This window comes from Phacochoerus africanus, chromosome 15 (genome assembly GCF_016906955.1).
Source record: "Phacochoerus africanus isolate WHEZ1 chromosome 15, ROS_Pafr_v1, whole genome shotgun sequence".
Lineage (NCBI taxonomy): Eukaryota > Metazoa > Chordata > Mammalia > Artiodactyla > Suidae > Phacochoerus > Phacochoerus africanus.
Window position 1 is genome coordinate 12,631,143 of NC_062558.1, and position 15,312 is coordinate 12,646,454.

Sequence of the window (15,312 nt, forward strand, 5' to 3'; positions counted from 1 at the left end):
GGTTTTGGACATGTTTAGGACCCACGGCCCCCTTTTCTCTTCTGTTTCTCTCTTTTGAAATGGAATGTCTGTCATGTGCATGTCCCACCATTGTATTGTTGGGGTAGATAATTTGTTCTCTGAGTTTTTACCTGTCCACAGATGGAGAGGGATTTTCTCCCGGGATGGACCATATCCAGAGTCTTCATCATATCCAGTTTAGGTGATTTAGATGAGATTTGGGACTTTCTGGGTTGATTATATTTAGATGAGATTTGGGACTTAGTGTTGATCCTAGAGTGAGTTAAGACTTTTAAGACATGCTGGGATGAATATACTTTGCATGGGGGAAGGACATAAAAGGTTGGAGGCCAGAGAGCAGCCTGTTTATTGTGACCTCCCAAAAGATATGTTCAAGTCCTAACCCCTATTACTTTGAATGTGACCTTATTTGGCAGTAGGGTCTTTGCAGATATAATCAAGTTGAGATGAAGTTGTAGTACAGTAGGTCATACTCAGCCAGTGTGACTGATGTCCTTATAAGAAGAGACACAGAGACACAGACACTGAGGGGAGGGTGCCATGAGGGGAGGGATGCAGAGGGTGGGGTGATGGACCTACAAGCCAAGGACTGCTGGCCGCACAGGAAGCAAGGGTAAGGCATGAAACGGATTGTGTCCTAGAGCCTTCAGAGAGGCTGACACCTTGATTTCAGACTGCATTCTCCAGAACTGTAGGGGAAAAGTTTCTGGTTTTTTGTTTTTGTTTTTCTTGTTGTTTTGGCCACACCCGCAGCATGTGGAAGTTCCTGGGCCAGGGATCAAACCTGTGCCATAGTTGTGACCTGCACCACCGCTGCAGCAGTGCTGGATCCTTAACCCTGCTGTGCCTCAAAGGGCTTCCAAATGACTGTTTTTTTTTTAAGTCACTGAATTTGTGGTAATTTGTTAGAGCAGTCCTGGGAAATGAGTGCAGTTCTAGTCATGTCCCAGTCATGTCTTTAGTGGTATACATGTCGCTGTTTTTCTTTATACTTTTATCACCTAAGTATGCATCCCTAAACACTCTGGCTTACCTTTCAAATAAACTTTTTATTTTAAAATAGATTGATTTTGGAGTTCCCGTTGTGGCTCAGCAGTAATGAACCTGACTTGTATCCATGAAGATTCGGTTCAATCCCTGGCCTCACTCTGTGGGTTAAGGATTCAGCGTTGCCATGAGCTGTGGTGTAGGTTGCAGATGCGGCTCAGATCCCGAGTTACTGTGGCTCTGGTAGAGACCAGCAGCTGCAGCTCTGATTCGACCCCTAGCCTGGGAACTTCCATATGCCACGGGTGCGGCCCTAAAAAACTTAGATTGATTTATAGAGAAGTTGTGAAGACAGCACAGAATTCCCATATATCCCCATACAATTTCCCCTGTTAAGTAATATCTTATATCAGCATGATTCGTTTGTCCTAATTAATGAATCAGTATTGATACATTTTACTTTACCAAAATTTATCCTTTATTCAGATTTCCTTAAGTTTTTCCTCAGTCTTTTTTAAACTAGAATGATCAGGTAGCAGAATAATACAAAAATACAACACAGAGCCATATGTGAGAAAACTATGCCCTCAAGCCTAGGGTTGGGAACTCTTAGTTCCCTTATTCTTCCAGAGCATCTCCCTGCTGACCCTGTGTAGGGCACAGGGCACAGGCCACACTCACGGAAAGAAGCCAGACAAGTTCCACCTATTCCTGATGAGCCCTTAAGAAAGAGATGCTCTCTGCAAAGGCCCTCACCTGACAGGTACCGCTGGCCCACAGAGAGCTTGGCTGTATAGTTCCTCTGCGGCTGAGACACAGGAAAACCCTGGACCAATCTCTGACCTTCAGTTCCCTTCTCCAGATTCCCACTAACTGCAGAGGTGGGGGAATAAGACTGCCTTCGCACCACTGTTTGGTCTTTGGTAAAAAAGGACAAATACAAAACATGTTCCACAAGGGGGCTTGAGCGGAACTGGGCAGAGCAGGTGACAGATTCCAAAGGCCCACTTAGAGCCCAGCACAGAAGGAGACTGAGGGGCATGTGGGGAAATGTGTGTGTTCTGCTGACCTGGCCTGATTGGTCCACCTCCTCCCAGATTTCTGCATCTGCCCTCCTGCCCCCGAGCGCTCACCTCTCTATGCCTACACCTCCCAGCTAGAGCAACAGGGAGCGTTAAACCCTGAGAACCTAAGTCTCTTCCACTCCGCCTCCCCAGGAATCAGGCAACTCAGAGCCCGTGCCGGGTCCCTGGGGGCAGAGGGTGCGGCTCGGGGCAGGAAGGAGAATGACAGCTGTTTTCTGTTGCAGGATCAGTTTTGAACTTTGTATAAGTGAAATCATTCAGTGTCTCTTTCCATATCTCTTAATCTTGCTTTTATGTTTCTTTAACGTTTTTTTTCCGAATATATTCCGTTCTGGGTAATAATTTGAGTACACTTTTCATCACTAATTTTTTTTTTCGCCATCCATTGAGTATCTGATTTAATTCAGTATTTTTCCTTCCAGTTTTATTGTGATGCATTTGACAAGCAGCAATGTATAAGTTTAAGGTGTGTAGCATAGTGATTTGGCTTAAAACCATCATGAGATGATTACCACAGTAAGTTTAATATACTTTGCATTTCTCTCATTCTTTTTTTCTTTTCATATCCACTAGCACTTTTGTGATAGTCTTTTTTCATCAAACTTTGAATAATCTTTTAAAATTTTATCATACATATGATACACATTTATTGTTGTAAGTCACTGTCTGATAATCCTGCTGCTTTGCAGTATTTAAGGGATCTGATTTCATTGTTTGTTTCTGCAGATCTTCCTTCATTTGTCTCATCTGCTTTTTTAATGATTGATTTTGAGATTGTATTCTTTGGGGTTTCACTTTTTTTTTTTGTCTTTTTGCCATTTCTTGGGCCGCTCCTGCGGCATATGGAGATTCCCAGGCTAGGGGTCGAATCGGAGCTGTAGCCACCAGCCTACACCAGAGCCACAGCAACTCGGGATCCGAGCCACGTCTGCAACCTACACCACAGCTCACGGCAACGCCAGATCGTTAACCCACTGAGCAAGGGCAGGGACCGAACCTGCAACCTCATGGTTCCTAGTCGGATTCGTTAACCACTGTGCCATGACGGGAACTCCGTTTCACTTCTTTGAGGCCTGAGTTTTCACATGGCAGGGGTTGCACTTGCTTCTTCCATGGGTCTGGGCTCACTAGCTACTTGAGACCTGTTAAATTAGCATGTTGGGGCTTTTCAGGCCACACAGGTGACATAAACTCTAGCCTCAGATGTGTGAGGGCCAGCGTGTGGGTATAAATTGCCAGAGGTGATGTTTCTGCCTCCACTTGGAGCTCAGACTGAGAAGGAAACGTTGCCTCACCATCTCTCGTTGTGGGGCTTCCTCCTGTGTGCACACAGCCTTTGGCTCCCAGAGTTTCAAAAAGTCTCCAGTCTCGTGGAGAACAGACTTGTGCTTGCCGAGGGGGAGGGTGTGGCATGGACTGGGAATTTGGAGTTGATAGATGCGAACTGTTGCCTTTGGAATCGATAAGCAATGAGATCCTGCTGTGTAGCACTGGGAATTATGCCTAGTCACTTATGATGGAGAAATGATAATGTGAGAAAAAAGAATGTATACATGTATGTGTGACTGGGTCACTTTGCCGTACAGTAGCAAATTGACAGAACACTGTAAACTGGCTATAATGGAAAAAATAAAAATTATTATAAAATAAAATTTAAAAAAGAAAAGAAAGTCTTCAATCTGATTGCATGACTGTTCCCTCCCCGGCCTCTTAAAGACCAAAGCTCCTGTCTATTTCCCAGGATTTGGGCCTTTTCATTACTTTGGCCTCTGAGGATTTCATTTCTTTCATTATATTTCATTTCATTGTTTTCATTATAAGCTCATCCATATACTTAAAGAGATGGTTTCTGTATTTCATCCTGCATATTCAGGGAATCTGGGGCGAGAGGGGTTTGTGAAATCTGCCATGTATTGATGCTGAGGCTGATATATTATTCCACATACTTTTCTAATTGCTTGAAATTTCATCATCATAACAACTACTAAATTATAATGTGACCGCTTTCCCATGTCTGAAAACATAGCTTTCTTAAACACTTTTTTTAATGGATATATCCTATTTTATTATTTAAATAGTCCCTTTTTGATGGGTAGTTTTCCAGAATTTTGCTTACATTGTAGACACGTGTGGCAGGAAGAGAGCCCTGGGCTTGGCTCCTGACTTGCTCCATGAGTGAGGGCAGCTGTGGGGTTGCTCGGTGAAGCTGTGGGGTCTCTCTCGTGTCAGCACCCATAACTCACACTCTGTCTCTTCTCTGCTCCCAGGTGACCTCACGGTGGACGTTCAGATGTCCAGGATGCCCCCAGGCTCTGTCACATGACGACTCACACTTCCATGAGCGGCACAAGTGTATCAACTTCTTTGTCAAAGTGTACGGCTACATGCCCCTTCTGTACACGCAATTCCGGGTGGACTCTGTGCTCTTCAAGACCCGCCTGCCCCACGACAAGACCAAGTGCTTCAAGTTCATCTAGGAGCCTTGCACGTGTAGGGAGAGGATGAGCAGAGTGAGGGAGGCGGCTCCTGAGGTCCCCAGACACTGCAGGACCTCGGGGGTGCCCAAGGGGGCCGGGGGGGGCGGTGGCCCAGACCCTCTGCTGGGAGGAAGGGAGAGCCGCCTTTCTCTTAAAGTCGGCCACACTGGGCCCGGAACCCTGGTCCAGGACACCGGGGTTCCCCACACAGGGCACTGATGATAGCTTACACTGAGGACCACGGGGACTCTGGAGAGTCACTCATGCAGTTCATAAGCCCAGGAGAGCTGGTTTGTGGTTTTTCAATTCACTAACCGCTATTATTATTATTATTTAAAAAGGAAAAGTTTCAGATTTGCCATTCAAAGCTTATTTATATAGTGTGTGTAGATATACATATGTGTGTGTATGTATGTGCATGTGTGTGTATATATATATATATATATATATATATATACGTGCACACACACACATATACATCTATATATACTCGAGGGGAAGTTTGATATTTCTGCCCCTCTCACTGCGTGGTCTGTGTTTTGGCGGAGATGGATCCTGGCCTTGTGGTATCTGGCTCATCCTCACAGGTCACCTCTGTCCTCCCCAGGGGCCTCTGTGCGCAGAAACAGAAAAGGGTGGCGGGGCCCTCTTATGGGTCTGGCACCAGATAAGACACGTCGGCTCGTTCCTCCGCCCTTTCTGTGCCAACCAGCGCTGTGTAGCTCAGCTTGTCCTCTCGCTCCAGGATTCACTGGGACACCTGCACCCTTGGGGGCAGCTGAGCTTCCCCGTGTGTGGGGCTTGGTGGGTTTGAGGGCCCACCCACCTCTCCCCTGTTGGAGAGCGAAGATTGAGGAAGGACCGAGACCTGCGGACAGACCCCCCACAGACAGCTCTTTTTGTTCAACCTTCCTTTTAAAGACATTGCTGTGCTTTGGCTGCAGACTTTGCTGAAGGTCTCTGGGTAAGAGAACAGAAGCCTGGCGGGCTGCACTTGACGTGTGGTCTGAGTGGTTGCAGGTCGGCCTACTCTGAACAAGTGCAGAACAAGTGAGCATCCTTTGTGGTCCCCACCCGGCTGGCCGGGCAGTCTCTCAGCAAGGCACCTGCCTTGGGATGATAAGTTGGTGAAATTCACCTCTCCCCCACCCCTCTCTGGACCTCCATCCTGTAGCCATTGGGTCCCTAACGCTGGGTTGGTTCCAAGACCCCATGAGGTTTGGTGTGTAGCAGCTCGATGGGAGGACAGGATTTTTGAGGTGACGTCAAATCCAGCCTGAAACTGAACAGGCGTTCACACCCCACCCACATGACCACTTTCCACTCGGGGTTTCAATCCTGTTCACTGGGCCGAAAAAGAAGTAAGCTAATTTCTAAAAATTTTTTGGTGGTGGCAGCAGTAGGGGAACCAAAGAAGGTATTAGTGGCGTTTGGCAGGGATTTAGCCCATGACCTCTACCGTATTTCTGGACCCTACTCTCCTCCAGTGAAGTTGGGTCCAGGAGGTTCCCCACAACTGACTGAATGAAAGCTCAGGTCTGTCCTGGGCACACACATGCCTTAACCAGCCCCACCTTCCCCGGCCCTCGACGTGCTGTGCTCCTCCTGGGGCTGCAGCCTCCCTGAGCTGCCTGCACCAGATGGGTTCTCTACAAGTATCATTTTGAAACCAGGCTCTGTCCTGTAGCTAAAACCGCCTGTAGGGCCACTTAGCCTAAGGGACTCTCCCCGTGAGCAGACGGGGACCAGGACTCTGTCTTCCAGACTTTGTCCCCCTGGCATCTTCTAGTTCCTCTGCTGATGTGGCTCCTTGCTGCTGCTCAGCAACCAGCCAAGGGGTCCAGGCCCCTGCATCCTAACTACCCTTCCTTCAACTGTGGACTTTCTTCTTTTTAGCAGTAGCCTTCTTCCCTTTGGGAAGCCAAAGAGTGTGGTGTTTTGAGCTATATATGTGGCTGCTATTTTTATCTTGTCTCTCTTAATGTGAGGAACCCCTAGACTGCCTCTGATGGACCTGGCAGGGACGAGCAGGCCGGGCCCTGCGGTGGAGCACTGGTGGAGTGTCTGAGAGGATGGATGACATCACAGGGACAAGCAGGACCTGAATGGGACACTGACTTGAGGGACTCTGGCGGGCAGGCTCCAGTGGACACTGGCCCTATTCTTAAAGGACACTCGTCACAGCAGGGAGGCAGGGCACTCCAAGCTTTCAGGAGCTTGGTTAGGTGCCCCAGAGGACTTGCTTTATAGGGTGGAGCCGAGAGGCCCAGGTCCAGGCTTAGAACTCCTTTAATGCTGATCAGTCACTGTGGGAACCCATATGTCATCTGTGCCACCTTACTGACTCACCTGGGGATGAGCCCCCAAATGCTCGTGGGCTTCCTCACCGTCCCACTAACACCTGTTGCCGCCGTCGCTCCCAGGGCCCAGCGCATGCGCGCCCTCTAGCTGGCCGCTCTGCTCTTCACCGAGAGAGGCGCCCGCGTGAGGGGGAGCTTCCCCAAGGTGCTCAGCAGCATTCTGAGCTTCTGCGCCCGTGCACTGGTCCTCTGTCAGTGCAGGCCAAGCACCGAAGCAGCAGGTCCTTTCCAGGCGCCGCCTGCCTGTGCGTGTGCTCGGGGAGCTCCTGTTGGCAGCAGCAATGTTCAGAAGGGGGGAGCTCTCTGATACCCATGCCATGTCCACCCACCCCACCCACCCCTTTCCCAGTCATGAGCACAATGGTCTTACGTTGGATTTTTTGTAAAAAATAAAATGGAGACTTTAACTCAAGCGGCTTGGAGGTCTTACATGATTTTCCTCTGCAGAATGGGAGAGTGACCCACGGGAAGGTGCCCGCCTGGTTCCAGGAGCTACCAGTGCATGGTCAGCAGGCCCTTCCCAGCACAACCGTGGGCTGTGATCTGGTCTTGGAGCAGCCTATGTGCCTGAACCTGCGTGTGATCTGATCTTGGAGCAGCCTATGTGTCTGAACCTGTGTGATGCTGTCAGTGAGCTCGGACTTGCCTGCGTCCTTTCTGGGACCAGTCATTTGATTACACAGAGAGGAACTGGGGTATAACTGAAGTGGCCTGAGTGGGATGTGGGATGGCATGGGGCATGTACACCATCTTTGCTTTTCCATGGCAGCTGTGTGTGTATATGTGTGTGATGTGGTGTCAGGGAGCTCAGGTGCACGTGTTCCCAGCCCAGAGAAGGAGAGCTGGCTCAGAAGGCCATTCAGCCTAGAGGTTGTTGTGCTGGCTTAGGAAGAGTCACTGAGAGCTCCTGCATCTGGTCAGTGCTTAGCTGTCAGAGTCCAGTCCTTTTGGCATCTGTGGTCCTAGGCTTCTGCTCAGCTGTGGGATCAGATCCATCAAGCACTGAGTCACAGGCTTGGAGGAGCCGGGTGGTGACAGGAAGGATGATAGGAAGCCAGAGAAGCACTGAGTTGGGGGTGCACCTCTCCTAGGCTCTGGACAATCCTCAGAAAGCCTGGGACCTGAAGTTCATGTTACTCTGAAAGTAGAGTTGATAACTGATCAGGTAGGTGTGTGGCAGGTGAAGGAGGCTGATGATGTCATGTTGGGGGGATGCCTACTTCGGTCTGGAGTTTGGGCTGCCAAATTCCTATTCTCCCAACCATCCCTCTTGCTATAACTTACCCTGGGACTGGAAAGACTTGAAACTGTGTGAGGCTGCATAAACGGGCGTCTTACTATTCACAGAGGTAATGTGTCTGACTCAGGTTCTGTCCCTGTTCCAGCGTGGACTTAACAAGGTAAACCGAAGTGGGCGATGTTAGTCACTGATGTTATTGTCACGGAGGTACATTTCCACTATATTTGCAGAATGACGTTAAGGATATGGACTCCGGAGTAGACAACATGGGTTCAAATCCTGGGTCACCCATTAAACTGTGATGGGGAGCAGATTATATTCTAAACTTCTAACCTCATCTATAAAATGGCAACAGTTGTGCCCCACATCTTGAAGACTTGTTGAAAGTTAATGTGAAGAGTCCACTGTTGCACACAACACAAGTGAACTCGTATCGGGGTGAGATGCTGGAAACTTAATGGCTTTTTCTTCATTCCATGTGGGGTTTTTTGGTTTGTTTGTTTGGCTAGGGGTCTGATTGGAGCTATAGCTGCCAGCCTACACCACAGCCACAGCAACGCCAGATCTAAGCCTCGTCTGCGACCTGCACCGCAGCTCATGGCAACACCAGATCCTTGACCCACTGAGCGAGGCCAGGGATCGAACCCGCAACCTCGTGGTTCCTAGTCGGATTCATTTCCACTGCACCACGATGACAGGAATTCCCATTCCACATGTTTTAATGCTAACTTGTTCAAGACTCAGTTGAAACACTGCCTTGAAGAAAGCCTCCCTTCTCAAAAGTCGCTGATTGTCTGCTCCCATCTCCTGTTAAAGCAGCCCGACCTGTGAGTAATGATCTGCTCCCCACACCATATTGTGAGCATCTCGTGAATAAAGCACTTAAGTGCTAAATGGTTTTTTTCCCTCCCTCCCCTCCTCCCCACTAGGTAGTTTTTTGATGAATGAAATGGTTTGACAGCAAAATTAAGGGGGTTACATAGAAATCATAGCTGGCAGCAACCTAAGTAGTAATCAGGACCGTAGTGCTTTTGGAATTCAGCTAATGAAGTATTACGAGTGTTAAAGGAAGCTCACACATGCCAGCGGAGCAGTCTTATGTTCACTTTTTTTGTTCTTGGTTGTACCCATGGCACTCAGAAGTTCCTGGGCCAGGGATGGAACCTGAACCACAGCAGTGACAACTCTGAATTCTTTCATATATATATATATATATATATATAAATATAGAAATGATTTTATATATATAAATTATATATATACATATGATTTTTATTTTTTCTATCATAGCTGGTTTACAGTGTTCTGTCAATTTTCTACTGTACAGCAAGTTGACCCAGTCACACAGCCATACATACATTCTTTTTCTCACATTATCATGCTCCATCATAAGTGACGAGGTACAGTTCCCAGTGCTTTACAGCAGGATCTCCTTGCTTATCCATTGGTTATCATGCTCGCCTAACAACTCTGAATTCTTAACCACTAGGTCACCAGGGAACTCATAGATTCACTATTTTAATTATTTAAATCAGCATTGACAAAGAGGGACAAGAGAGCATGACAGGAAGAATTAAAGAGCCAGAATGGATTCCAGAAGAGATCAGAAAGTACGGTGGAAAACCCGGCTATAGGGCCAGGCTTGGTGTGCTGTTTAATTTCACCTGCTTCTTGGCATGTTATAATTAGGCAAATTGTTTATCTTTCTTCATATTTGTGAAAGAGTACAAATCCTGGTCATGTTGAAGGGTTGTCATGTTGGAATGTAAACTATTTAGATTCTTTTTATTTAAACTGTTGGTCCTGGAGTTCCTGTCGTGGCACAGTGGTTAATGAATGACTAGGAATCATGAGGTTGCAGGTTCGATCCCTGGCCTTGCTCAGTGGGTTGAGGATCTGGCGTTGCCGTGAACTGTGGTGTAGGTTGCAGACGGCTTGAATCCTGTGTTGCTGTGGCTCTGGCGTTGGTCAGTGGCTACAGCTCCAGTTCGACCCCTTGCCTGGGAACCTCCATATGCCTCGGAAGTGGCCCAAGAAATTGCAAAAAGACAAAAAATAAATAAATAAACTGTTGGTCCTAATATTTCATTGTGAACAATTTCAAATGTACAGAGAAGTTTAAATAATTTTAGTGTCAACCTATATACCTAACAACTACTTTACTTCACTTGCTTTAAAGCTATCTATACATTCATCCCTCTATCCAATTTTTAATCCCTCTATCCATTTTTTCCTTCTTTTATCCCTCTATCCTTTTATCCATATTCTTTTTGGTAAATTTCTAAGTAAATTACTGACATTAATACACTTCCTTTAAATACATAAACACATCATCAAGGTCAGTATTAGTATTAGTTTCTATGTGTTTAATGTAAAATTTCCATATTAAATTTACACACTGAAATGCACAAATCTTAAGTGTATATTCTCTTGACTTTTTTTGTTTTTGTTTTTGGTCTCGTCTTTTTTAGGCCCACACCCAGGGCATATGGAGGTTCCCAGACGAGGGGTCTAATCAGAGCTACCGACCTACACCAGAGCCACAGCAATGCCAGATCCAAGCCACGTCTTCGACCTACACCACAGCTCACAGCAATGGTGGATCCTTAACCCATTGAGCAAGGCCAGGGATTGAACCCACAACCTCATGGTCCCTAGTCAGCTTCGTTTCCTCTGCGCCACTCTGGGAACTCCTCTCTTGACTTTTGACAAATGCATGTACACCTGTGTAACCAACCCCATCAAGATATAGAACATTTGTGTCAAACCCAGAACATTGCCTTGTGTTCCTTCCTAATCAATCTCCACCTCCACCCCCCGAGATAACCAATGTCCTGATTTTTTTTTCCACCTTGGTTTTCCTGTTCCTAGAATTTCATATAAATGGGGTCATACAATTTTTACTCTTTTGTGCAAGGCTGCTAGAAATTCCGTGTCCTATTTCTGAGATTCACTTAGTGTTGCATGTATCAGCAATTTGTTCTTTATTGGGAGGGGGTATTCCCTTAGTTAACGTTTGTCTGTTCTATCGACAGACAGGCACTGGGACTGTTTCCAGTTTCTGGCTGTTATGAATAAAACTGCTCAGAACACGCATGTGCAAATCTTTTTGTGGATTTATGTTTTTCTCTCAGGTGAACACCTAGGAGTGGAATTGTGTGACAGTGTAGGGAAAGACATGTTTATTTTTATAAGAAACTGTCAGACCTTTTTTCCAAAGTGATTGTACCCATTTGTATTCCCACGAATAATTTTGTGTGTTCCAGTTTGTTCAACATCCTCACTAGGCTCTGGTGGTGTTAAGCTTTGTCATTTTAGCCATGCTGGTTGGTGAGCAATTGTATCTTGTAATGTGAATTTGCATTTCCCTGATGGCTAGTAATGCTATATATTTTGTTATACCCTCACACTATTTATATGTCTCCTTTGTGAAGTATTAGGACAAATCTTTTTCCAAAAATTAAAAAGAATTATTGGGGTAGAGTTGACATACACAGTTTTGTTAGTTTCAGGTGTACAGCAAAGTGAATCATTTATATGTATACATATATACATTCCTTCTTTTCCCATATAGGTGTTTACATAGTATTGAATAGTTTACCCTATGCTATATAGTAGGTCCTTGTTACCTATTTTTTGGTTTCCTTTTTTAAATTGCTTTAAAAAACATTTAATTCATTTATTTTTTCTTTTTATGGCCACACCTGTGGCATATGAAGTTCCCGGGCTAGGGGTCAAATTGGAGCTGCAGCTGCTGGCCTACCTCACAGCCATGGCCAACACCGGATCTGAGCCATATCTGCAAACTACACTGCAGGTTGTGGCAATGTTGTTGGATCTTTAACCCACTGAGTGAGGCCAGGGATTGAACCCCATCCTCACAGACACTATGTTGGGTTTTTAACCCACTGAGCCACAACAGGAACGCCTAAAAAACATTTTAAAATAGATTTTTTTTTGAGCGGTTTTAAGTTTATAGGAAAGTTAAGTAAGAAGGACAGTTCCTCCTCCCCCATCTCTCCCCTGTAGTATTGTGGTACACTTACTGTAGTCAACTGATAAGCCAGTATTGACATAGTAACTGAAGTCATAGCTTACATTAAGGTTCATCCTTTTTTTTTTTTTCCTTTTTAGGGCCACACCTGCGGCCTAAGGAAGTTCCCAGGCCAGGGGTTGAATTGGAGCTGCAGCTGCTGACCTCCGTCACAGCTACAGCAATGTGGGACCTGAGACGCATCTTAGACCTACACCACAGCTTACGGCAGTGCCAGATTCGAGCCACATCTGCAACCTACGCCTCAGCTTGTGGCAACGCCGGATCCTTAACCCACTGAGCAAGACTGGGGGTTGAACCCACATCCTCATGGATACTAGTTGGGTTTTTAACCTAATGAGCTACAACGGGAACTCCCAAGGTGCATTCTTAGTGTGGTATATTCTATGAGTTTTAACAAAAATATAATGACAAAAATATAATGACACATATCGACTATTATTCTATACAAGTTTCACTTTCCTAAAAATCCCTTGTGCTCCACCCCTTCCTCTCTCCAACCCGTTTTTGTAGTTTTGCCTTTTTTAGAAACTCACTGTCGGTTAGAATCACACAGTATGCCGTCTTTTCAGATTGGCTTCCTTCAATTAGCAATATGAATTTAAGGTTCCTCTACCTTTTTTGTGGTTCGTTAGTGCATGTCTTTTTACTGTTTAATAATATTCAGCGATATGCAAGTATTTTTTTATTGTTGAATTGTGGGAATTCTTTACCCTGGATACTAGTCCATTGTCAGATGCATGTTTTTTAAATATTTCCCCCAATTTGTGGCTTACCTATCCATCTTCTTTATGGTATCTGAAGGAAGCTTTTCATTTTGATGAGATCTAATTTATTAACTTCTTTTCTTTTGTCATTGCTTTCTGTGACTCAAGAAACCCGTGTCAACCCCAGGTCATGAAGATACTTTTTTATGTTTTCTACTAAAAGCTATATGGTCTAGGCTCCAACTCAAGTGAATATTTGTGTATAGTGTGTGATAGTAGTCAAGGTTCTCTCTCTTTTTTTTTTTCTTTTGGTACATGAATGTCTAGTTGTTCTAACATCATTTGTTAAAAAGAATTTCCCGGGAGTTCCCATCATGGCTCGGTGGAAACAAATCTGACTGGTATCCATGAAGACACAGGTTTGATCCCTGGCCTCGCTCAGTGGGTTAAGGATCTGGCGTTGCCATAAGCAGTGGTGCAGTTCGCAGACGCCGCTCAGATCTGGCATGGCTGTGGCTGTGGCCAGTGACTACAGCTTTGATTCGAACTTTTCTATATGCTGTGGGTGCGGCTCTAAAAAAGAGAGAGGAGAAAAAAAAGAATTTCCTTTCTCCATTGTGTTGATTGGGGCCTTTGTTAACAATGTAATGACTGTATAAGTATGGGTAGTTCTAAGCTTATTTCTTCTTCTTTTTTTTTTTTTTTGTCTTTTTGCCATTTCTTGGGCCACTCCCAGGGCATATGGAGGTTCCCAGGATAGGGGTCGAATCGGAGCTCTAGCTGCCAGCCTACACCAGAGCCACAGCAACGCCAGATCCGAGCCGCATCGGGGACCTACACCACAGCTCATGGCAACGCCAGATCCTTAACCCACTGAGCAAGGCCAGGGATGGAACCTGCAACCTCATGGTTCCTAGTCGGATTCGTTAACCACTGCGCCAAGACAGGAACTCCCAAGCTTATTTTTTCTGTTATGCTGATTTGTCAATCCTTGTTGTTAGTACCAGACTGTCTGGATTGATGGCACTTTCTAGTTCATCTTGAAATAAAGTAGTGTAAGTTCTCCAACTTGCTCACCTTTCTCAAAATTGCATTGGGTATTAGAGTTATTTTGCATTTCCATATATAAATTTTAGAATTAGTTTGTCAATTTTTTTTTTTCCTAAAAAAAGGTTTTCTAACCTGCTGGAATAAAAATTTTTTAAGAGTCTTGTAAAATATATAGAACTTAAAATGACCATTTTAGCCACTTTTAAGTGGATAGTTCAGTGGCATTAAGAACATTTACAAGGTATAATAACCATCACCATGTGCTATTTCCAGAACTTTTTCGTCTTCCCAAACAGAAAGTCTATACCCACTAAATAATAACTTCCCATTCCCCTGTTCTTTCAGCCCCTGATAACCTCTATTTTGTTTCTATGCATTTGCCTATTCTGGACATTTGTATAACTGGAATCATGGAGTATCAAGTGTTTTGTGTCTGGTTTATTTTACACAGCATGCTTTCAAGGTCCATCCATGTTGTAGCATGTATCAGAATTTCATTCCTTTTTATGGCTGTACAATATTTCATTGTGTGTATATTATGTGGTGTGTGTATATAAATAACTATGGCATGAAATTTTATCCATTCACTTGTTGATGGATACTTGGGTTACTTCCACATTTTAGCCATCATATATACTGTTATGAAATAAAAAATATGGGAGTTCCCATCATGGCTCAGTGGTTAACGAATCCAACTAGGAATGATGAGGTTGTGTGTTCGATCCCTGGCCTTTCTCAGTGGGTTAAGGATCCTGTGTTGCTATGAGCTGTGGTGTAGGTCACAGACGTGGCTCAGATCCCAAGTTGCTGTGGCTCTGGCGTAGGCCGGCAGCTACAGCTCTGATTCGACTCCTATCCTGGGAACTTCCATATGCCACAAGAACGGCCATAGAAAAGACAAAAACAAAAACACCCCAAAACAAAACCAAGTATGTGTTTAAATCCCTGCTTTCAGTTCTTTTGGGCACATACCTATGAGTGGAACTGTTGGATCATATGGTAACTCAAAGTTTAACTTTTTGAGGAACTGCCAAAACTTTTTCCACAGCAGCTGTACCATTTAATATTTCCACTGTACTGGACAAGTATTCAATGTCTCCATATCCTTGTCATCACTTGTTTTGTTTTATAATTAATTTTTTTTTTTTTTTTGGTCTTCTTGCCTTTTCCAGGGCCGCTCCCACGGCACATGGAGGTTCCCAGGCTAAGGGTCTAATCAGAGCTGTAGCCACCAGCCTACACCACAGCCACAGCAATGCGGGATCTGAGCCACGTCTGCAACTTACACCACAGCTCACGGCAACACCACCGGATCTTTAACTCACTGAGCA

General features: G+C 45.2%; 1 protein-coding gene across 3 annotated transcripts in view; it reads left to right on the forward strand.

The window, feature by feature from the left end:
* Positions 1-7,342, forward strand: part of EXTL3 (exostosin like glycosyltransferase 3) — a 122,898-nt gene extending 115,556 nt beyond the window's left edge. For all 3 annotated transcript variants that reach the window (XM_047759744.1, XM_047759742.1, XM_047759743.1), the window contains exon 7: positions 4,361-7,342. In XM_047759744.1, coding sequence (XP_047615700.1) covers positions 4,361-4,570 — 210 coding nt within the window. In that variant the 3' untranslated portion in view covers positions 4,571-7,342. The remainder of the gene's footprint in view (positions 1-4,360) is intronic.
* Positions 7,343-15,312: the final 7,970 nt, after the last annotated feature.